Raw genomic sequence first — 25,135 nt, 5'->3', positions numbered from 1 at the left:
AACAGCTAGACCCCCCACCCTCTGTGTGCCTCGAGCCCTATGAGTCCACACTTGATCATAATGTTGAGTGTGCAGCAACCGCTCGTCCCTTGATCTTAAGTGAGTTTCTTGCAGCAAGCATATATCCCACTTCAGCCTATGCAGTTCACGAAAAACTATACTACGCTTTCCAGGATTATTTAATCCATTAACATTCCACGAGCCTAGGACAAGAGAACTATCATTCCTCAAGTGACCCCCCCTACCCCCACCCCCACTCCCCCCCTCCCTCCCCCCCTGCTGTCTATATGACCCTGACATGCCCAAGGTCTGGGCAGCCAAGGAGAAGAAGTAAGGTCTCCCCCCCACAGGAGGCAACTGAGCCCTTTTATACTAGCGTCACTCATCCATACCCCAACAACCACACATGCCCATTACAATGAACAACCTTCGTAACAGTATAAGTAAAATAATAATGATTCCACAGACAATAATTCTTGTCATGGAAAACTCATACAAAATTCTATACATAACCTCTTTCTGAATATGCAGAATCAAATTAGTCATTTCAAAAATCAATCTAAAGAACCCCTGGCAAATGCCAGACTCCCCTAAACTAGGACCAAACGTCCTAGGGAAATACGGGGAGGAAGCAAAGAACAAATGGGTAATAATCTCCTCAATCCATCAGGTCTGATCCTTTAAATGCCGCTTCCCCGCACGTCCAACAGTGGACCAAACTCCAGTAGGTCGCTTCTCCGCCTTCTTAGATACAGGCACTGGAACCTCAGGAACATTTTTGCACCCCATTTCCTTCAGGGCTGCCCACGCCTCATCCACTTCACCAACACGTTTGGATTTGCCATCAATCGTTATCCATACTCCAAAGGGAAATAACCAACGGTAGCGGTGGCCCTCAGCTCGCAGCAATTGTGTTATCTGTTGAAAGTTCCGACGTTTTTGCAGAGTGGACCAGGCCAAGTCTTGAAAGATGCCCACTGAGATATTATTCCAGCGGTATTCCTGCTTGCGCCTCGCTATTTGTAGAATGCTTTCTTTAATCCCAAAGTCCTGGAAGCAAGCAATAATATCCTTAGGCCCTGTGTTTCGTGCAGGACCCAAACTGCGGTGTGCCCTCACAAGCACTATTGGATCAGGCAGGGAGCCATGTGCTTCAGTGAGTAAGTCAGCACAGATCTTTTTCACCACTGCAGCCCCATCCTTATACTCCTCCAGCTCTGGAATGCCCTTAAAACGCAAGTTGCATCTGCGTGATCTATTTTCCAAATCCTCCACCTGAGATTGCAACATCTGGACGGAGGATGGTATTTGATTCAGTTCAGCTCGCATATTCAGTAGGTCTTGTGTCATCTCTGAAACGTGATCTTCCGTGTCTCCCACCCGACCTCCCAACTCGGCCACCTCAGACCGCAGTTCCGTCATTGCAGCTTTTAAATCCTGGCGAACACCCACCATTTCCTGCTTAAGATCTCGAAACCACTCTTGCAATACTTGGGGGGTGATCGCTTCGACTGGTGCGCTCTCGATGGTAATCTCTTCCTCGTCCGATTCCACGTGCGCCGGCGCCATTTTTTTTTTATTACACCCCGGCAGTCCGCTACTGCCCGCGGTTGTCGATTTTTCCCCTTCAGGCAAAGGGAATCGAAATTTGTCCAGCTTTTTACGTGTCTCCATCTCCGCTGTTGCACCTCAATAGCATACAGAATATATCTCCTTCGGTCAGAACGCTGTAATTTTAATATTTCTCCCGTGCCTCCACGGAGCTCTCTGTTCAAGCAGCCATCCTGTGAGCTGACGTCACTTCCTCTCTAAATGATAATATTCTATAATATGTGAGTGTATGTTGCTTGGAAACATGCCCATGGTTTACCCATGCCCACTTGTATGAACATTCCCCTTGCAGTTAAGTGCTAAAACACTTAGGCACCAAGTTACAGAATAGTGCCTTAGGGGAATATCAAGCTTTGCTAGGGATTTAAGTCATGTTATTTTCCCCTTAACATGACTTAAAAAGGCACTAATATAGCATGTTTTAATTTAAAAAGTAAACATTTAAATTGCTTCGGGTTACACAGTAATAAAATGCAGAACATGGAAATGCATATTTGACATCTCATTACAATGCAGCAGATATACCCAAGTCACATTAAGGCTCAGTAATCATGGTAAAATAACCTCAGCTTTTAGCTGGGATTATTTTACTATCCAGAAGCACTTAGCCATAAACTCTCAACCTGAAGATCCTGGGAACAGAGACTGAGGGCTTTCATAGCCTTTTCCCCCATCCTGAACCATCAAAGGGTTCACCACCCCTAGCAGGACTTACCAAATGTATTCCCTGGTGATTCCATGATCAGAAGAGAGCATTCCCAATCACTCCTGACCTGTCTAGCACCGTATCCAAAATGTTGTCCCTAGCAGTAGGTCATAGGTATTAGCACAAGACAACTGCTAAGGATGCCATTTTGGATAAAGCACCAGAGAGGGCAGGAGTGACTGGACCACCAGGGAATACATTTGGCAGGTCCTGCTAGGGGTGTGGGATTCTTTGTGGTGGGGGTTGGGAGGACATGAACCAGGGATGGGAGCTCTGACAGTTCTCAGTCTCTGACACAGGAACATTAGTCATGACTTGGAGGTCTGATGTTTCTGAAGTGCTGGAATAATGCTGAGGATTACATTATATAATGCTTCTTATATTCCTCTAATACCAAAATAGTTCTAAGCAGATAATATTAAAAGAAGCTAGGAAAACCACCTTAGAAATTACAATCAGTATCTTAAGATCCCAATTTTGACTATTGGTTCATTCACAGAGCACATTATTTATGAAACAAGAAAGTTGAGGCAAGTATGGTGCAATGGTTAGAGCTATATGTGGGTTCAAACCCTGCGCTGCTCCGTGACCCTGGGCAAATCGCTTAACCCTCCACTGCCCAGGTACATTAGATAGATTGTGAGTCCATCAGGACAGATAGGGAAAATGCTTGATGTACCTGTATGCAAACCGCTTTGAGTGAGGTTGTATAACTACAAAAAAAGCGTTATATAAGTCCCAATCCCCACTTTCTAAAACTAAACTGAAACCTAATTTTACAGACCGAGTGTTCAAGCAAAAGGTACTTGACTCGACAGCGTCTTCTCCCTTCCCCATTGCCCTTCGGCGTCTGTTCCTTTCCTCCACTCTACCTCTCCCCTCCCTCCAGCACCCTTTGCACGGTCCAGCAGCCCCCTCCCTCCTGCCGCGATTCTAGTATCTCCCTCCCTTCCTTCCTCTTACCTTTGTGGCAATGTTTACTTTTCTTTCTACAAGCAGCCGGACCCTTGAAGTCGCGTGCGTCTGCCGGAAAGCTCTCCTCTGATGCAACTTCCTGTTTCCAGTTGTGTCAGAGGAGGACTTTCTGGCAATCACATGTGACTTCAAGGCTCTGGCTGCTTGTAGAAAGAAAAGTAAACATTGCCATGAAGGTAATTCGGCGGGCCAGATTAAAAAACTAAATGGGCCGGATATGGCCCGAGGGCCATAGTTCGCCCATGTCTGAGCTAGGAGGTAATGTCCTATTATGGACTACTAACTGGTTAAAAGATAGAAAACAGAGAGTAGTTTTAATATTTTCAATGGAAAAGGGTAGAGTGGAGTTCATATCATAGCAGTTGTGGAGAAGAGCTTTTATTGCCATTTCTTCCAAAAAAACCAATACACACAGAAAAGAAGCATAAAAGAAAGGTATTTTTTGCAGCATAAATAGTGGGGTTCCCAGGAATCTGTGCTGGACTGCTGTTTTTTAACATATTTATCATTGATCTAGAGATGGGAATAACTAGCTAGGTTAAATTTGCTGATGACTCAAAGTTGTTCAAAGTTGTTAAATTGCAAGAGGATTGTAAGAAACTGAAGAGGACCTTGTGAAACTAGGTGACTGGGCGTCAAAATGGCAGATGAAATTTAATGTGAGCTAGTGCAAAGTGATGCATGTGGGAAAGAGGAGCATGAACTATAACTATTTGATGAAGGGTTCCATGTTAGGAGTCACTGCCCAAGGAAAGGATCTAAGTGTCATCATTGAGGATATGTTGAAATCCTCAGATCAATGTGTGGCGGCGGCTAAAAAAGCAAACAGAATGTAAGGAATTATCAGGAAAGGAATGGAAAACAAAGATGAAAATGTTATAATGCCCTTGTATCGCTCCATGGTACAGCAGCACCTCGAATACTGTGTGCAATTCTGGTTGACATATCTCAAAAAATATATAGCGGAATTAGAAAAGATACAGAGAAGGGTGACGACAATGATAAAAGGGATGGGACGACTTCCCTTTGAGAAAAGGCTAGAGCAGCTAAGGCTCTTTTTAAAAAAAATGTATTTATCAATTTTATATTAAACATATCAAGTATAAACTTGTACAGAAAGCAAGATTTAAGCATAAAAGAAAATATATTTTATAGGATATAATAAGAAAAAAAATAAATTATAAGCTTAATTCTCAACTCAAGTCCTCATTTTTACCAGATCCAAAAATGTGATTAAGCGAGCTCAAAGAAAATTTGAATAAGACATAAGGCTAGGTTAAACTCAACACAGGGAAAATCTCATTTTCTCATAATACAGCTTTTAACTCTGATAGTTTTTCTTTTTCCAGTCGAGACAGTGAGGGAAACGTAGACAGTTGGAAGGGTTTAAAAAAGACAAACTTTTGTGAAGAATAATACACCACACGTTTACATGGATGACGCAAATAGAAAGTTGCCCCAAGGGCTAAACTCCTGGTTTTAACAATAATAATTCTCGACGACGCCTTTGGGTATCCCTGGCTAAATCAGGATACATTTATATTTTAAAACCTAAGAATTCTTTTTGTCTATTTTTGAAGAAAAGTCTTAATAGAAAATTTTTGTCCGGCGCCAAAGCAATCGTTAAGAGCAATGTTGCAGGTGTCATCAATTCTTTTTCAGACAACTCTAACAGTGAAGAAACATTTAACGTCTCCTGTTTATTTTCTTGTTGGTGTTCTTGAAGTCTATTAGGCAAATAATACACTTGTGAGAATGGAGGTAGAACTTCTTCTGTAACTTCAAGAACTTCTAATATATATCTCTTCAACATTTCCCTAGGGGATATCGTAGCTACCCTAGGGAAATTTACTAATCTCAGATTATTATTTCGTGAAGTGTTTTCTAGAAATTCCACTTTTCTCCTGAGATTTATGTTATCTTTAATAAGAGTTTCCTGGACGTATTTAGTCATTTTTATGTCCTAATTAATGTTATCCATAACTGTTTTAGAGTCAGTCAGTTCAATCTTTAGTTTCTCAATTTCAGTTGTCTGAACCTTTATTTTTTTCTTCTATCTGCTGGAAGTGAGGATTAATTAAATTAGGAAGATTAACAACAAGGTCCCAAATTGCATCTAAAGTAACCTCCTGGGGTTTCTGTGGTTGAGGTATATGAAATTTAAAACTTATTTCCTCACTTGTTGCTTCCTTGGTCTCCATACATTGACTCTCCTGCAATTGCAGGGAGTCAAATTTCAAGCTCCCCTCAGCATTTCTTTTGACCTCTGGAGTCAGAAGAGCTCCTACTTCCAGGAGCTCTTCTGCCCGCGGGGAGCTGGTGATCCGGGGAATAAGAGGTGGCACCCTAGTATCGGGACTAAGGGTGGTTTCAAGGCCCAAGGTGATCGCTTCCATCCCGCTTGTATGGAGCATCTCCAGAGGGGAAGTCACCGATTACTGTGTGATCCCCTGCATACGCCGGAGCTCCTCAATGTTACCCAACGCGGCCCCCCCCGCGAGGTCGTTGCAGAACTCCTTCCTCTTCATTTTCTATTGAAAGTATATTTGCAAATGGGGGGGGGTGAATTAAAGTTTTACTATAGGTTTAATCAATAGTAAAGAATATTTATATTTGTATATTTTTGATTGAATGCTAAAGGAAAGGGTGGGTGGAAAGGGATTAAATTTATTTATTTGATGTTATACTAGAAAGAAATTCAAGTGATGTATTTAATTTTAAATGTTTTATTATTTGTACACTTGTTGTAAGATTAAAAAATGAATAAAGAATTTAAAAAAAAGATTTTAATGTAATATGAATTGAAAATTAGGAAATCATATTAAGATATTAATTTACAAACTTATTAATTTAGAATCCTGATTGGGGTATTGTGATTGCTAATCCTATGTGTGTTCCAAGACAGTCATTTTATTTGAGGGTTAGGGGAGGGAAGAGGGAAGGGTTTTTCTAAAATATGGGTTTGGATGTGCAAGGGAAAAACAATTTCATGGATGTAATGAAAGATATTGAGATGCATGGGAAATATGATCTCTATAGAATATTTGATGGTTTGTGGAATCTCTTACAGTCCCTTTTTATTACAATATTATAAAGGAATTGAAATTTTTTTTCGATGAATGTTAATGGCCTCAACCATCCAATAAAGAAAAAGAAATTACTTACCTTTCTGAAACAACAAAATGCAGATATTTAATATATTCAAGAGACATACTTGGCAGCCATAGAAGCTAAGAAACTGGAAGATGGTTGGGTAAAGCATTGCTTTTTTGCCCGGCAATGGTGAATAAAAAATGCTTAGCTACTTTTAAAATGATAAATTCAGATCCTTTAGGAAGATGGGTACATGTAGAAATGAGCCTGGGAAATACTAAGTTGGCGCTATTTAATGTATATGCCCCAAATTCGAAACAAAGTTAATTTTTTAAAACTCTGCAACAGTTAATACTACCACTGGCTACTTCTAATTTAGTAGTGGCGGGGGATTTTAACGCTGTTATGGATCCACTGATGGATAAAAAACCTAGTAAAGTTATGAAATCATTAGGCTTAGATAATTTGGTACAATCTTGTGATTTAAAAGATATATGGCGGATATTTCATTTTAATGAACGGGAATTTTCTTTTTGTTCTCAGGTTCACAAATCCTTTTCAAGAATAGATTATATTTTTGTTTCAAGTCAGTTAACACAGCAAGTAACACAAGCCTCTATAGATCCAATTATTTTGTCTGATCATGGAGGGGTATGGATTGAATTTAATCTTCCTGAACAGGAAAATGGTAGATCATTATGGAGATTCGAAAATGCATTGTTAGAGGATTCAAATTTTCTTGAAGAATTCCAATTAAAAATGAATGAATTTTTCCAAATTAACGAGTCACAAGAAATCTCAGTGATAACTTTATGGGATGCATTTAAGGCCAATATGAGAGGTCAAATTATATCATATTCAGCATATGTTAGGAAACAGCTTAAAAAACAATTTTATAATTTGGAAAAGGAAATTAAGGTTTTAGAATCAAAATTTATTGAAAAATGGGAACAAACTACTCTACAGGCTCTTTTAAAACTAAAATGTAAATATAATGATATTTCTTCACAATTTGCAAGGAAAGATTTGTTTTCTCAACAGACCATGTATTATGGAAGCTCGAATAAGGCAGGAAGATTATTGGCAAATTATCTTAAAGCAAAGAAAAGAAAAACAAAAATTATTGTAATAAAAGATGAAAAGGGTGACTCCCATTCTCAAATTGGACCTATTTTAATAAAACAATTCTTAAGTTTTTATAAAGCTCTGTATTCTTCCGAATCTTATTCAGATAAAGAAAAAGATGGTTCAGAGTTTTTAAAATTAATTAGTGGTCCAAAAATTCCTGATCATATAAAAAGAAGCTTAGAGGCGCCTATATCATTAAAAGAGTTGCATTCAGCGTTGAAGTCCCTTAGAGCTGAATCCGCTCCAGGTAGAGATGGTTTCACGGTACAGTTTTATAAAAAATTTCAAAATGCCCTTTTAATTCATTTATTAAATTTATATGAGATCCAACTGAATAATGGTTGCATTACAGGTACTATGGCTGAATCTGTTACTATAGTCTTGCCGAAGCCAAATAAAGATCCCATACTGGTTTCAAACTACAAGCCTATTTCTTTAATTAATGTAGATGGTAAACTTCTAGCTAAGACATTAGCCTTGCGCTTGGCTAAGGCTATCCCTTTTATTATTGATATGCACAAAACAGGATTTATTGCTCAGAGACATTCCTCCGACAACAGCAGACTGGCTTTTCATATGTTAAATTTAACAAAAGCCATGAAAGATCCAGCCTTCTCTGTATCCTTAGATGCAGAATAAGCTTTTGATAGGGTGGAATGGACCTTCATGTATAAAGCAATGGATTGTTTTGGAATAGGTTCAGGATTTATACAAATGATTCAATCCTTGTATAGTTCCCCTTTTGTTAGACTATATATTAATAATAATCTCTCTGAATGTTTTAGTTTGCGGAGGGGAGTTAGACAGGGATGTCCCTTGTCTCCTTTGCTTTTTGATATTGTATTAGAACCCTTACTATTAGCTATTCAGCAAACAAAGGAGATACAGGGTATTCTTTATTTAGATCGGGAATATAAGGTCTCTGCATATGCAGATGATATACTATTTCATTTGAGGAATTCTGAAGCAACCATTCCATGCTTACTTGAGGTAATAGAAAAATTTGGAAAATTTTCAGGATACAAAATAAATTGGAATTAATCAGAAGTTCTTCCTACTAATGTCCATTGTACAAAAGGATTATTTGAAAAATTCTCTTTTCTATGGAAAGAAGATGGAATAAAATATTTAGGCATTTGGATAAAAAACATATTGGATGAAACAATGCAAGTGAATGAAAAAGTTTTATTACAGAAGGTAACAGAAATGTGTAAGCAATGGAATCCTTTACATCTTTCTTGGTGGGGAAGAGTCCAAACTATTAAAATGATGATATTGCCTGTGGTTTGTTATCAAATGGGTATGTTACCAGTTTTCTTTATGGGGTCCTTCTATAAGAAGTTAAATTGTATTCTCACAAAATTTATTTGGCTGGGTACAACTCCTAGAGTTGCTTTAGTATCTTTACAAAAACCAATTACGGAAGGAGGAGTAAATTTTTCCAATTTTTATAGGTATCATCAAGCCCATATTTTACGCCAAGGTATGTATTGGGTCCTCACAGAGCTCATTGGTAATACCCCAGATTGGTTATGGTTGGAATGGTGACTCATGTTTCCTCTGCGATTATGCTATGTTCTCAGTATCAAAATGCCTAGATTATATAAAGACAACAGAATACTAGTAGATACGTGGAAAATGTTACGATAAGTCAATAATTTAACACCTATTCCAATTCACAAATCAACAAATCAAATTATTTGGGTAAACTCCAAGATTCAAATTGGCGGATTCAAGGTTATCTGGAAGCAATGGATGATAGCAGGAATACATACTTTAGTGGATGTTATATCTAATGGTAAACTGCTTGACTTTTCACAGTTGCAACATAAATTTGGACTTAATAAATCACAAAGTTATAGATGTTTGCAACTGAAGCAGGCCATTCAGGCAGGGTTCACTGAATGGAAAAATTTAAATAACCAGTAAAGTTTGGAATTCTTATGCTTTCAGGTAAACTTCCTAGGATACCAGGCCGCACAGTGGTATAAATTGTTAGCTGGATTTATAAATAAGAAACCAAAAACTGGTCTTAGGGATATTTGGAGTATTGAGATTAAGCACCAAATTCCTGCATCTCATTGGCCACGAATCTGGACTTGGAGGATGAGATATACAATGTCAGCATCCATGAGACAAACTTGGTTTTTTCTGTTACATAGAGCATTATTGACCCCAGTTCGGTTACAAAAGTTGGACAGCTCTAAGTCTAATAAATGTTGGCATTGTCATCTCGATACAGGGACTTTAGATCATTTATTGTTCTACTGTCCATTTATTTTGGCTTTTTGGAAATCAATATGGGGCCAAATAAATTGCTTATTAGAAAATCCAGTGGCATTATCCTATGATACTGTGCTTTTTGGCTAAAAGTCAAATATCATCTAAAAATAACAGGCTTTTATTAATAATGACAGGAGTTGCCATACAACAAATTACGAGCAATTGGAAGAATTGGACGAGGTTTAATTATAGTTTTTGGTGGAATTCATTATGTCATGTGTATAAAATGGAAAGAATATTAGCCATTCAGAAAGGGAATTTTAAGAAATTTCAGGAGATTTGGGAGCCATTAGCAAAATACTGTAATGTTTAATTAATATTTTTCCCTTTGTCATACACATCCGGGAGGGGGGAGAATGGGGGTCTGTTAGATTAATAAATTTAGATATATTGGGGTTCATTATAGAAATTTTATGTGATTGCATTTTGATTATTCAGGAGGGAGGGGGGACTAATTCTGTAATGGATATTAATGGAATATTAAGTGTGTGTTATTGATGTATAAAATGGTTACACTTACTGTAAGTTTTGAAAATAATAAAGATTTGGAAAAAAAAAACAAAGGGCTTTTTTTTCAAAAGCTAAGTTAGTGATTCCAGCATGACAAACGTGACAAAGTCCATTCAATTCCTATAGGCTTCATCACATTGCCACGCTGGATTCACTAGCACAGCTTTATAAAAGGAGCCCAGAGTCTGTACTATAATCTGATCAAAACCCACAGTGAAAGTTACATAAGATGCTAAATCTATCTAGGTATTCAGGAACATGTTGGACTCATCCCACAGGGGGTGAGAATTCCGTGGTAAATCAAGGTGTAGTAAAAGCTGACCTTTTACTACACCTTGATAACTTTCTCACTAAGTGCACGTACACATACCTTCCATTTCATTGCTGTTTTTGGAATGTAGCTACTGGGGTAGCGCAGAAGTTACATGAAAAATTGGTGCCAAAATTTGGCATGCTATATAGAATGAAGAGGGTCAGAGGACCTACAAATGGGGCTTTCATCCGCAAATAGACTAGTTTTCTAAAAGCCCAATTTTCTTGTAGTTAACAGCTTTTAAAATTGTATTCCCTATGCTTTTAAAAGATGTTCAAAAGTTTGGTATAAAAGAAAAAAACAAAAAACTTGAAGCCTTGACAATTGTCACCACTTCTAACCAGTTTCACACGTGTGCAAATGTAATCATGGAGGATATGTACTGTATGTGCTTTCTGTATTTTTATTGTGCACTGACTAACAGCTTCAGGAACAGGTCCTCACATCTGCTCATTCAGTTGACACCTGACTCTATCAATATGCCAATTCTATATTGTAAAATATCATTTTGATTCTTAGTGATTGTTCCCTCCCTCTTCCCTTGGGATTAGTTTAGCAATGCTGGTAGTACTCTATTTGAAAACAAATCATCAGCCATTCCTTTATCACAGCCTTGCAGCAAATACCTTTAGGGCCTGATTCTTAAAACGTGCGTCCCGATTGCAGTCAATCGGGACACACATTTTATTTTTAAAAAGTGTCTGAGGCAGGACACCTACATTGGAGGCCTCTGTAGCGCATCTAACGGAGATGAGTACCCATTATTAAGCACGCCCAAGACGTGGAGTGGGTTCACCCAGAAGTGGCCTTGGGTGGGCTTAAGCACGGAACACGCCTCAGACAGACCCCTTAAGTGTAGGCCTGCAAAAGACTGGCCTATATTTAAGGTTTCTGTCCAGGAGTTTAGACACGATTCTGATTAGGATGCTGATGCGTGATTGACATGTGATCTGTGTCCTATACAGAATCAGGCCCTTACAGCCTGTCAGATGACTGCAAAGCATGTTAAGTCAGTCTCACAGTATTAGTGAGATACTAGTACTTTTCCCAAGGGACACACTTTCCCTAATTTTAAACAGCAAGAAGTGCCCAAACAATAGATAGTGACATTTTTATGTAGAGTGCCTGAAATAACTTCAGAAATATTGCTGCAGTTGACCTATGGTTTCAATTTCAGTAACAGGACTTGGAAAACCATTACAAGGTTTCTCGGCTTATCAACTCTTGGGTGAACATTCAGCTGCAATGGTCAGGTTTTTATTTTTTAAACACTGGCTGCAGTGGTAACAATATATCTAGATATTCACCACCAGCACCACTATCTGAATAATGGCTAGAGCTGAACAGCTGGGTAAGGTGGTTGGTACCAGAACTTAACTGGATAGTGGCAATATACATTCTGTTCTCTGGATAACTTGGACAGCCTAATAGTTATAGATAAGATCTGGGTTTGCCTTAGCTCTGCTCTGGCAAAAATCAAATAGTTCAAAGACCGTCTTTAAAGATATTCAGAGACATTATCTGGATATTACCTCTGAGTATTCTGCTCAGAAGCACTTACCTGCTTAGCAGATTATATTATCCAGATAAATATTTTTGAATATTGACCCCTCTATGTGCTGCCACCTCCCACCTGATTCTCTTTACCCTTTTCCCCTTTTTATTTATTTATTTTATTTTTATTTCATTTATATATCACTTATATCCTAAGTGGTTTACATTCAGGTACTTTATCATATTTCCCTATCTGTCCCAGCGGGCTCAAACTCTATTTAGGGTATCTGGGGCAATTGGGGGATTAAGTGACTTGCCCAGGGTCACAAGGAGCAGTGAGATATTTGAATCCACAACCTCAGGGTGCCGAGGCTGTAGCTCTAACCACTGCACCACACACTGCTCAGGGGACTAGTGAGCTTATTGTGAAAGAAAAATACCGAGTCAGTGTCACAAACAGCTAAAAAAAGCCAAAGTGAAACTGAGGATCCTAGTTGGGATCACTACTGTTGAGCAAGTTTATAATTCTTGGATTTGATTGTGGACTAATAAATGTAGAATTTTTGGTTGGTTTCAGACATCTCATTTGCCTCTTTTTATGTTTGTTGTGCTTTTGGGACCAAGCTTCTTTTGTGCTTGTCTATCTGAGAATCTAGGCTAGACATCATTGAAATAGACATCCCCCTTCCACTTTGCCCAGGGCACCAACTGTTTTAAATTTGTATTTAGCTCACACTTTTCTGTAATAGTTTAAGATAAGTTACATTCATGAACATTAAGTATTTCCCTAACCCTAAAAGGTTTACAATTTAAGTTTATACCTTAGGCAAAGGGCCTGGCTCTTATAATGAGGTTTTTTATTTTAGCCAAAGTGGTTCTCACTTCAAAAACAGTGTCCATGAGGTTCTGCTCAGGGTTTTCTTGTTCCATGTGCTCAAAAAGAGGGGAATTTATAACTGTTCATCTAAGTATGAAAATCAAGTAGATGTGTACCTAATTCAGGGCTCTTTTATATAGACAACATAGGTACTCAAGTTGTCTTTATAAAATAGCCTCACAAAATCTGTAACAACCACAAGTAAAATGCACTTACATATACTGACGCCCGATAGGCGATTTTATCAAATTTTAATAAAACTTGAAAATATAAATAAATGCAGAAGTAGCTTGAGCATGTGTATTTTATAAAATAGAAGCATACTACGTGACTCTGCCTGCACTCCACCTAAATTCCTCTTCTGATCATGCCAAATCATGTAAAAATAGGTGTGAATATTCTTTGAATTAGGCCCATTTTACCTGCAGCAAAAAGTCTATAAAATCACGCCCAAAAAGTACAATAATGCTAACATTAGAAGCCACAGACTGCCTACTCTCACGTATTCAGTAACTAGCAATACCAGATGGAAAAAAAACACAGAAAGGTGAATCAGCACACAACTGAATATGATGTATTAAAAAAAAAATGTGTGTTTAGATGTGACTTAACAAAATGATCCATTGTGTTTACACCATGAACAATCTCCACACAGTGGCTGAAGACCCACAGCTGAACTTAAAACAATATGATTTAGATTAGAAAACAAAGCAAATAAAAATAGCTCAGAGAAATGTGGTGGGACACAAGCACTACATGCAATACACCACCACTGTAATGGACCATTAAAGAAAACCAACCTGGCTTGCACCTTCTTGTGAATTATCGCCTGAAAGTTCATCTTTCTTTTGGCTCTAGGTCAATCAGTACAACACTAAATTAGATGTAAGTAAAGTTGGAATTACAATGAAACAAAGGGAGACAGTCTTACTACTGTCCCATATCATTTCATATGTGAAATATAACCAGAGATCAACAAATTCTGTTTTTACTACACAAAACAAATTTCTGCCAATTAGAGGTAGCTTTTTTTAAATATCGGAAGTTTGGCAGAGCATCTCATGACATAACAGTTATGAGGGATCATCCTTTAACTCTTGAATTTTATATGCATATACTGTAATTCATGCCTTTTGCTCCCCCCCAAAAAAAATCTTAGTAATGATGATATTTTTCTATAATTGCAAGCAATATGGAATACTGAAAAAGTATAAGAAAAAACTGAGACCAAACAGAATTTTGTTTTCATTTCCGGGGAATATAATGGCGAAAATAAAAGAATAGAGCATATTGACTTTGTTGATCCCCATCAATAGCATAAGAGAGCAGAATATTTCTGCAATTATAGTTTTATAATCAAATAAACACTGACTATTGTAGAAATGTACTGCTTGAATAATTTGTTGCCATGTACGAATGTATAAGTAGGAAGCTGTAGGATAACTTCTCTCTAAACCTTGGTGGTACTTTACAGTTTGCTACAACAAAAGCAACAAATTAATTATGTCTGAAGCATGGTTCACAATTATACCCACATTGTGATGCAGTTATTTTGTTGAGACAAGTTAGCACATTCTTAATTCTAATACCCTTCAAAATTTCAATATATTTCAATGAACAATTTTACCATTTTGATCTTAATTGTTCTACCAGTTGATTGCTTATTTCCTGTTTTCACTCTGACAAAAACAAAAATCATTTCACCTTTTAACATACTTTTCATTTTACAAATGCAAATGCCATTTCCACATTAAAACTGCAAAATTTCACAACACATTTGCTCATTCTGCATTTTGAAGATTTTTTGACTGAAGATTCTCAACCACACTTATAGTTTGGAAACTATGGCCAGCTTTTATCAAGTTGTGCTAGAGGTTTTTTGGCATAGACTGGCACCGGTAAATGTTTTTATTTTTTCAATTTTCTATACCGTTCTCCCAGGAGAGCTCAGAACGGTTTACATGAGATTATTTAGGTACTCAAGCATTTTTCCCTCTCTGTCCCGGCAGGCTCACAATCTATCTAATGTACCTGGGGCAATGGGGAGATTAAGTGACTTGCTCAGTGTCACAAGGTGCAGCATGGGTTTGAACCCACAACCTCAGGGTGCTGAGGCTGTAGCTTTTACCAATGCGCCACATTCTCCCCCACCCTCATTGAATTCCTTTGAACATCAGAGCACTTATCTCGCCAGTCTGCACTAAAAACTTCTAGCGCAGCTTGATAAAAGAAGGGATACGTTTGCAAATTGAGTTTTAAGCTCTGCTCTCGCTTAATATGAAACTGAAAAACATTTATAAAATATTGAATAACATACAATTTCTAATAATGTAACACTGTACTGGCTAAATGAAACTCAGAGCCTGTTTTACAAAGCTGCGCTAGCAGCTGCAGCCTGGTAACGGCCCCGAAGCCCATAGAGATTTAAAGGGCTTCGGGGCTGTTGCCGCGCGGCTTTGTAAAACAGGCCCTCAGTTTTTGCTAATCCAATTCCCGACACAATACTCCTAGATGAAACGTCACTTGTTTCAGCTCATGAAGAAAAATGTTTCCCGATATATATTTTTTATATTCAGACCCTTGGCACTGCTTTAAATTCAATTACTGTATTTCTCTTCTACCTAATTGGATGAAAACTATATCAGCGCTTCTCTAATATTAATACAAATTAGATTTTTCCTCAGTTGTAATTAAGAACAGACCATTCACTGAAATCAAGTGTCTTTCGAAGACTCTTTCCCTTTAATCTGTCCATAAACATTCAATGCACTTTGAATAATCAAGTATTACTCAGTAACAGAGTTAAACTTTTCTACATCTATCCAGCTCTTTCTACAATGTCTTCAACATACTTGGATAATTGGCCTTATATAAAGACACTAAATCTGAAGTTAAATAAACCCCTAAATATCTCAAATAGTGGGAGTCCACTACAAAAGGAAGCATTTCTCAATTGTGATGTTTAATGGGAACAATTAAAATTTTCAATTTTGTTTTGTTAATCTGAAATCCAGAAACCTCTCCAAACCAATCTAGTACTCACCTCACCTTTAACAGAGATGAGTAATGGTCTGTAAGCATAAACACATCATCAGCAAAGAGAAGGATTTTATGCTGCATCCCTCCACATTCTATAGCCTTAATCATGGTCTTCCTACGAACCAGCTGAGCTAATGGCTCCATCACCAAGGCGAACAATATAGGAACAGTGCGCATCCCTGTCACATTCCATGGGCCAATTCAAAACTATCAGTATAAGCTGTACTAATTTGCAAGCTAGCCAGAGGCTGATTATGGATGGCATGGATTCAAATCAATGATTCCGACCTTCTTCAGGGTCCTAAACAGATAGGGCTTATAAGCTCCTTCAAAAGCGTTTTCAGTATCAACATCCAAAATCAAGGCCAGAATCCAATGATGTCTAGCATACTATATTGCAAAGATACTTTCCTGTAGCAGGTGTTCTCAAGAACAGTAGGCATATACTCTCACATTTGTGTGATGTCATTCATTGAACCTGGTCTGGACACTGCCAAGTGCACTGTCACTTTAAATCTTTAGGCAATGCACATACCATGCGTGTGCTGGTGCCTTCTCACTCAAAGTCGGCTTGCGGGACAATCAATTCAGTAACAATGGGCGGGTTGTGAGATATATGCCTGCTGTCCTTGGAGAACACCTACTACAGTAAGTATCCTTGCTTTCGCCAAGGACAAGCAGGCATAATATTCTCACATGTGGGACTTCCAAGCTGAACACTGAATATACAGGAGCCTGGCAAACTCCGCAGGTTTGGACGGAAAGTTGGCTTTTAAGTAGAGTATAGATTGTGCAAAACTGCTTGCCCAAATTGACTGTCTCTTCTGGAGTTGTGTTCTAAACAGTAGTGAGAGATAAACATGTGAATTGAAGACCATGTAGCCACTTTGAAAATTTCGTCAACAGATGCAGAGCGAAAATGAGCTATCGAGGCAGTCCTGGAATTGTGGACTGTCACACATGCTTGTAGTGTCAACCCAGCCTGCGTATATGCAAAGGAAATTCAGTCCACTAGCCACATGGAGATAGTTCATTTGGAAAAAAAACAACTCCTAGCCTATTAGGATCAAAGGTGACAAAGAGTTGGGAAGACCCTCTGTGTGGCTTAGTCCAGTTTATGTACAGCACCTTTGCAATCCAAGGTATGAAGGGCTGCTTCTTTAAGATGGGAATGTGGCTTTGGAAAGGCAAAATAATGGTTTGGTTGAGATGGAATTCTGATAATACTTAGGAAGGAATTTGGGACTATCCTGTCGTGATAGAACCTTGTATAGGAAGGATGTGATACATGGGCTTGAAGTTCATTCAAATGACGTGCAGACGTGAGGGTTATGAGGAAAACTACTTTCCAAGTGAGTAGCTGAATGAGTCCAAAACAAAACTACTCTGGCTTGGCCCAAAATTAGATCAGTTACCCACGCTCATTCCACTACCTTCTGGTCCCACACTGCAGATTTAATTCTTAAGCAAAGTTTTGGGCATCATTATTGACTCTACACTTTCCTTTAATGATCATCTCAACTCTCTGGTAAAAAAATGTTTTTTAGTCTTCACATTTTGAGGAAAGTGAGATCCTGCTTCCGCCAACAACATTTTGCTGTCCTTGTACAATCAATCATTCTTTCCAGACTGGACTACTGTAATTCCATCTATCTAAGTCTAACCAATAAAAATCTTCAAAGACTTCAGCGGATCCAGAACACTGCGGCTAGATTGATGTTCGCAAAAAGCAAATTTGACCATGTTTCCCCGCTTCTGTCAAAACTTCACTGGCTTCCGGTGATTTCTAGGATTCACTTTAAATGTACCTGCCTAAAATTCAAGATCCTACATGGCATTCTTCCTCCCCTAATTCCACTATTCTGGAATTCTTCGAGACCTGACACTTCCAGATCCGCCCACAAACTCAAACTATCTTTCCCCTCATTAAAAGGCGTCATGTATGCAGGTAAATTAGGGAATTCCCTTTTCTTCAAATTCACTAAGATTTGGAATAACCTCCCTGCCCCGCTGCTGAACCTGTGCTCATTCCAATTATTACGAAAGCATCTGAAAACCTGGCTTTTTTCCAAAACGTAAAACTATCTATTTAAAATGTAATGCTAGCTATCCTCTTCATAACCTCTAATTTCTTATTATGTCCTTCCCTCATTTAATGAATTTATCTGTAAACCATGCCGAGCTCTATCTTTATGGAGATGATGCGGTATACAAACTTAAGGTTTAGTTTAGTTTGAAATAGCAAGATGTAAGCAGCTCAAAAGGAGATTTCATAAGAGCAGAAAGAAACACATTAAGATCCCAAGTCACAGGAGGTGGTTTGATAGGTGGTTGTCTGTGGAATAGGCATTTCATAAAACGGGCAACTAAGGGATCTAGAGAAAGAGGTTTGCTGTCCAGGCAGAAGTGAAATGCACAGATAGTACTGAGACGAACTAATTGGTTTTTGGATTAGAATTAGAGAGGTAGAGAAGGTAGTCAAAGATGGATAGAAGTAGACATGAGACAGGCTCTACAGAATGGAATACACACCAAGAAGAGGAGCGTGTCCACATGAAACGATAACAGATCTGAATGAAAGGTTTCCTAGATGCTTCAATGACAGTGGATAGTATAGCTGAGAGGCAGAAAGCATTTACCTGTTTGGTGAGAAACCATGTTAGTAGTAATGAGTAGGATTTGGGATGAAGTAGGGATCCTTCATTCTGAGTTAGCAATGTTTGAAACAGTTGCAGTTTCCACGTTTCCCTACTGAGAGCTGTAGGAGGAGTGGAAACCAAACCTGGCATGGCCAAAGGAGTGCTATAAGGATCATAGTGCCCTGATCTTGACAAAGTTTGATTTACTCCGGCTTACACCCTCTTTCTCAGTATGGTATCAGACCCCTGCATAACACTGAGCTACTACTATTCACACTAATCATCAAAATCAAGCAGATGCTCAGTAAAGAACAGCAGTCGATCCTCCTGCAGTTTGATATTTCAGCTACATTTGACTCAGTTGATCACAAGCTCCTACTGAATAAACTTAGTGAATTAGGTATGACTGGAACTGTCCTCAACTGGTTTAAAGAGTTCCTCATGAACAGAGAATATTGTGTATGGAAAGATGGCATCTTCTCCTGGAGTTGGAAAGTAGTACACTTCTCCCTCCGTATTCGCAGTGGATGCGGGCAGAACATAGCTGTGAATATGGAAAACCACAAATAACTTTTTATATGTTATTTGCGGTTTTTTTTGTAGAAGTCAGCGTTTTTACTATTGAAACCACAAATATTTTAGGGCTTATGGCAGGCAAGCAGTGATTCTAGGGCTTATAGCAGGCAAGCAGCGATTCTTAGCAATCCCCAGCGATTTTCAGGGTAATAGCAATTTTCTCCATGCATGCTGGGAAGCAGTGTTTTTCTCTATGTACACTGAGAAGCTGGGAAGCAGCGATTTTCAAGATGAAAGATTTGAAGCAGCGATTTTGTGGGAGAAAGCATGGAAGTAGTGATTTTCAGAGTGAATGTTGGAAAGCGCTAAACTTTATCGGTACAGTAAAAGAAAAGGAACTTTACTCGTGATGTAATTTTGGGGGGCGGAGTCAGCATGCAAAAAATAACGAATAAGCGAAACCGCGAGTGCTGAAACTGCAAATACAGAGGGAGAAGTGTAAGTGGAGTACCTCAAGAATCCACACTCTCACCTGTGCCTCTCAGCATATTTATGAGCTCGCCAGGCAACCTCACCTTCCCCAATGATGGATGTCTGCTATCCTATGCAGATAACATCTTTCTTTTGATTCTGCTCTATATTTATGATAATGATCTCTTCAAAATTGTCTCCATAAATACTATTCTTGGGCACTCTCTAATAAAAGTAGACAGAGACAGATTTTTCAAACTAAGGGGGACCACAAGTACAAGGGGGCACTCGGAGAAATTGAAAGGGGACAGGTTTAGAACAAATGCTAGGAAGTTCTTTTTCACCCAGAGGGTGGTGGATACATGGAATGTGCTTCCAGAGGCTGTGGTAGATAGGAGCACTGTACAGGGCTTCAAGGAAGGCTTGGATAGGTTCCTAGAGGACGAAGGGATTGAGGGGTATAGATAAGTGTAGAGATGGGTTATAGGGATAGGAGTAGAGGTAAGTTACAGGAATAGGAGTAGAGATAGGTTATAAAGCTAGTCAGGGACCACTGCTCAGGCAAAAGGGCCTGATGGGCCGCTGCGGGAGCGGACCGCTAGGCGAGATGGACCTCTGGTCTGCCTCAGCGGAGGCAACTTCTTATGTTCTTAAAAAACAAACTTCTCTGGTTCCACTGTGTCACACAATCTATTCCTGCAAGCCTGCCCTTACCCTCTGGTGTGTCACTAAAAGTTGAAAAGACTTTCAAGGTGCTTGATAGCTTACTAGACTCTACACTTTCCTTTGGAACCCAAATCTCCAATCTCTGGAAAAAAAAACTTTCTATTGTTTAAAGCAGTGTCTCTCAAACTGTGTGCCATGGCGCAGTGGTGTGCCCCGAAGAGATTCCAGGTGTGCCATGAGAGATTCCAGAATTTTATTTTTAAAATTTCCCTTCATAAATATACACTAGAATAGATGACATATATGTCATGTTTGCAAGAGTCTGTCAATGTTATGAGTGTATGTGAAGGATACAACCGCCCAGACAATCATCATTCTTTGATGTGATTAGTCTGAAACTAATGGCAAACAATTTTAGTTTTAATTCTATTTTTTATGAGTAGTTATCCTAACTTGAGCAACAAAGCAATCAAGGCTTTGTTACCATTTGGATCTTCTTATCTTTGCAAACTTGGATTTTGAGCTCTGACAGAAATTAAAGAGAACGACTGCAGACGGTAGATAATGAAATGTGTTTGCTTGTTGACAATTGATTCACGTTTTGAGTTAATTTGCTCTCAAAAACAAGCATATCTATTACACTGATTAGCAATTCTATTCTATCTACTTTTGTTTCACCATTGTTACAATTACCCATACATAGCTTAAAGAACTTTAAATAAATAACTCTCAAATTTAATTTTTTGTTGGTTTTGCAATTTTAGAATTTCAGTTATAACATGCCATGAAAAACATTTGCTCCGTTTAGTATGCCAGAGCTAAAAAAAAGTTTGAGACACACTGGTTTAAAGCAACTGAGACTTATCAAACCTTACTTCTACAATAATCATTTTGCAATTCTGGTTCAAATGCTGGTTCTAACTCAACTAGACTACTGCAACTCCCTCTACTCAGGCATAACCTCTTCTCTATTGAATAAGTTTCAAATGATTCAAAACACTGTAATCAGGTTGATCTATGGCGTAAAAAAATATGACCACATCTCTGCATACTATTGCATGCTTCATTGGCTACCTGTAAATGCTCGCATCCTATTTAATCTTTCCTGCATCATGCTCTAAATGCCATCTCACCAGAACAGATCCACTTGTACTTCATCTCAACAAAGATTAATACTACCTTTCAACTGATTGTTCCCTCATCTAAGGGAGTGAAATATAAATGAATATTCAACACCCTCTTCACGTTTGCTGCTATCAGAACCTGGAATGACCTTCCAGCACTTTTAAGAACAGAACAGAACTACCAACTTATCTTCAGAAAATGTTTAAAAACTTACTTATTTGTTAAATATCTATCCACTGAACATTTTGTCTCCTACGAGTCGTAGCCATATCCTGAATAGACTCCAATTGTATTCTGGTATACCTGTTTGACATCTAGCCCCCCCCCCTGTCTGTGTACTGTAGTATTTCTGTTGGTGGGGGAGGGAGGGAAGGGGGGTGGGCGGGGTTCTTTCTGTGGGGTAGGGGTGTTGATAGTGACTGTGGAGGACATAAGAGTCCAGTCCTTTGTGGTAGCTCATTGCTATTGTAAACCTTGTCTTATGCTTTTGTTGTTCTTGCTGTTGTCACTGTTTAATAAAAAGATTTAAATATAACTTTGCATCTTTAGAGTTTTTTTTAGCTCTTCTATTGTGCTTTTTTATTGAATTACTGTATTCTTTTCTCAGCCTTCCTTTTCTTTATTCCTAGTATGTATAATTATAATTGTTTGTTTATTCCTTTTCATAGGTACTATAGCTAAATTGTGAGTCCATTGGGACAGAGAGGAAATTTACTTAAAGTACTTGATTAAACTTTTGGCCATTGTACAAGTCAAATTTTATTTGTTTTTGTAAACCGTTTTGAAGCCAGTGTGGTAATTTAGCGGTATATAAACACTGCATTAAATTAGAGTTTTCCCTATAAGAGGAATTAGAGTAAATGCATAGAGGAACTCTCCCCCCCCCCCCCCCCCCCCGGTGAAGTAGAAAGGCGATCGATGCAATGCAATTGGTGACAAAAGGTCAGAACAGAATTGTGGAAGTTGGTTGTTCTGAGGGGAAGCAAAGAGATCTATATCCAGCTTTCCCCATTGAGAGAAAATCAGATGCAAGAACATTTGTGAAGCTAAATAAAAGTCTGTTCAACTCGTCTGCCAATACAATCTGCTTTCCACTGAATAAATCATCCTGAATAGTATCCCATGATCAGTGGCTCATTTCCAAATCTTGACTGCTTTCAGACAAGAAGGATTAAGATCCCATGCCTTCTTGTTTGTTCATATATAACAAGGCAATCTGGTTGTTTGCATGGACGAGTATTCCCTGTTGAAGGAGGCAGTCCTGGAATGTTTTGAGAGGATTTTCTATCGCTCGTTGCTCTAGAAGATTGATACGGAGTTTCTGCTCATGGTAAGACCACACTCCCTGAGTGTGGAGTTCGTCTACATGAGCTCCTGAGCCTAGCATCAAAGCATCTCTAGTTAGAACTTTTTGTGAGGAGGGGGCTTGAAAGGGAGACCTCAAGTAAGATTGTGTGGCACCATCCACCATTGGAGAAAGTGTCGTAGATCTGGAGTGACAAACTGGAGCAGAGAAGAATCCCATGGCTTGGGACCATTGTGTTGATAAGGTCCCCTGTAGAATCCTGAAGCGAAGGTGTACAAATGGTATCACATAAACCATTGATGCCATGTGACCGATAAGACGTAATATCTGGCATGCAGAAGTATGCTTGAGAGTGGAGACTGTTTGACACAGGTGAATGATAGTATTGACCCTCTGCTCAGATAGAAAAGCCTGACCTTGAATGGTGTTCAAGTGTAATCTTATGAACTCCAATGTTTGAAACAGCTGTAGATGTGACTTTTGGTAGTTGATGGCAAATCCTAGAAGCTCGAGGAGATGAAATATTGAGGTTATGGAATGCTGAGCTGTTTGCAATGATGAAGCCTTGATCAACCAGCCATTTAAATAGAGAAATATGTGAAACTCCCAGAAGCGAAGGGTTGCTGCAACTACCGCTAGGCATTTCATGAATATATCTGAATCAGACTCCTCAAAATATTCCCTTCTAGGGAAATTAGGGAGTGTGCATCGAGAGGAGCGTTGACTGTACGTTGAGGTGCATCAATGCTTTGACCCAGAAGATTACTCCTCTGCTGATTACGATGCATGCGCTGAATAGATTCATGCCTACCCCGATGCAAAGCAGAGTTGCATTACTTTATCCTAGATTGATGCCTCAAAGTATCCTTGGCTGAGGCAGACATGCATGCCTTTAAAGCCTGTGCAGACTGCATCTGCAGCAGCCCTGCAAAAAGTTCTTGTTTGAGCATAGCCCTGATCTCCTGGAGTGAGACTATAAGACATTGGCATGGAAGCAGTCTGCGATGCATGTTGTTTGGATATGGAAGACCTCTATATCGAGACATGCCTAGAAGAAAACATGATCTGCAGATATGGAGAGCGATGTACTGTGCACTGACGCTTACTATGCGTCGAGGAGGTGGATGCCTAGAATGACATCATGTCATGACTACAAGGGGAAGAATATTTATGCTTCTTAGCTCTCTATGTGCTGTTAATATAACAGCTTAAGCACTTTAATTTTATTCTTACATGCATATATCTCTGGTTTTAACCTCTATAATGCACATAGAAGAACAGGTTAAATATCAGTCAAAACAATACTTAGCCTCTGAGTTGGGCTAAGTGCAGGGGTATGGAATATTTGCTTGCTCTGAAAAGCAGGATGACAGTATTGAACAGAAGACAAACAAAGCTTATCCAGGAATGCCAAAACAAATAGGCTTCCTTTGAAGTCACTATCAAGCTTTTTTTTATCTTGTTTTTCTGTAACTCTCTTTAAATATAATGAGCAATTACTTCAGACTATTCTTCCTGTCTCTGCCTGGGAAAAATAATTTCTCTCTCTTGTCTAATCTTGGTTCTATGATATTTCTGCATTTATAATCAAATACTCTTATGTATAACACAGAATACTTTATATTTATATGGACTTTATGCACACTAAGGGGCTGAGTCTATAAACGGACATCCTACCGCCAACTGGCAGTCAACTGGGATGCAAGTTAATTGAAAAAAGCTCCCCAAGGCAGGCTGCCTACACTGTAGGCGTTTGTCGCAGGTCTAGGAAAATGCGTAGGGACACCTAAGCTCACCCAAGGCTGGACATGGGCATGGTTTCATCTGGAAATGGTCTTGGGTGAGTTTAAGCATCTGTATGTGTCTCCCTAGAGCCACGAGACGTCTGAAATGTAGGCTAGCAAAATGCTGTCCTACATTTCAAAACCTAAAAGAAGATGTGGCCGGCTCAGCTGATCGCGGCAAGGGAATCCTTGATCAACTGAGCCAGCAGGCCTCCCTGAAGCTGTAGCTTTGGGGAATTCTGATGACTCAGCTAATCAGGGGGGGGAATACCCCTGTTGTAATCAACTGAGCCAGATGTGGCAGAGGACCTCCAGCACCTATTCCCTCTTGCTGCTGACCCTCTCAAACCCCCAATAACTCCCAAAACACCAATGACAGGAGGGATGCCCACTCCCTCCTGCCAACACCCATCCTGAACACCCTACACCCCCCATTGTAGCCCTACAGGAGGGATGCCCATTCCCTCCTGCCAACACCCCTCCCTCCCCCACCCATTGTAGCCTGGCAGGAGGGATGCTCACTCCTCTCGACACCCTCCAACCGCCAATACTCCCTGAACCTCAACTCCCCCCCCCGAACCTCAACAGGATGCACCTAT

General features: G+C 39.2%; 1 protein-coding gene across 6 annotated transcripts in view; it reads right to left on the bottom strand.

The window, feature by feature from the left end:
- The window catches only part of SMARCA2 (SWI/SNF related, matrix associated, actin dependent regulator of chromatin, subfamily a, member 2), a 604,189-nt gene that overhangs the window by 183,486 nt on the left and 395,568 nt on the right, over positions 1–25,135 (bottom strand). For 4 of the 6 annotated variants that reach the window (XM_033925235.1, XM_033925226.1, XM_033925262.1 and 1 more), the window contains exon 27: positions 13,791–13,844. The exons of the other annotated variants lie outside the window; for them this stretch is intronic. In XM_033925235.1, coding sequence (XP_033781126.1) covers positions 13,791–13,844 — 54 coding nt within the window. The remainder of the gene's footprint in view (positions 1–13,790; positions 13,845–25,135) is intronic. 6 annotated transcript variants of the gene reach the window in all.

This window comes from Geotrypetes seraphini, chromosome 1, assembly GCF_902459505.1.
Source record: "Geotrypetes seraphini chromosome 1, aGeoSer1.1, whole genome shotgun sequence".
In the NCBI taxonomy this organism is placed as follows: Eukaryota; Metazoa; Chordata; class Amphibia; order Gymnophiona; family Dermophiidae; genus Geotrypetes; species Geotrypetes seraphini.
This window is presented reverse-complemented; position numbering and strand designations above follow the sequence as displayed.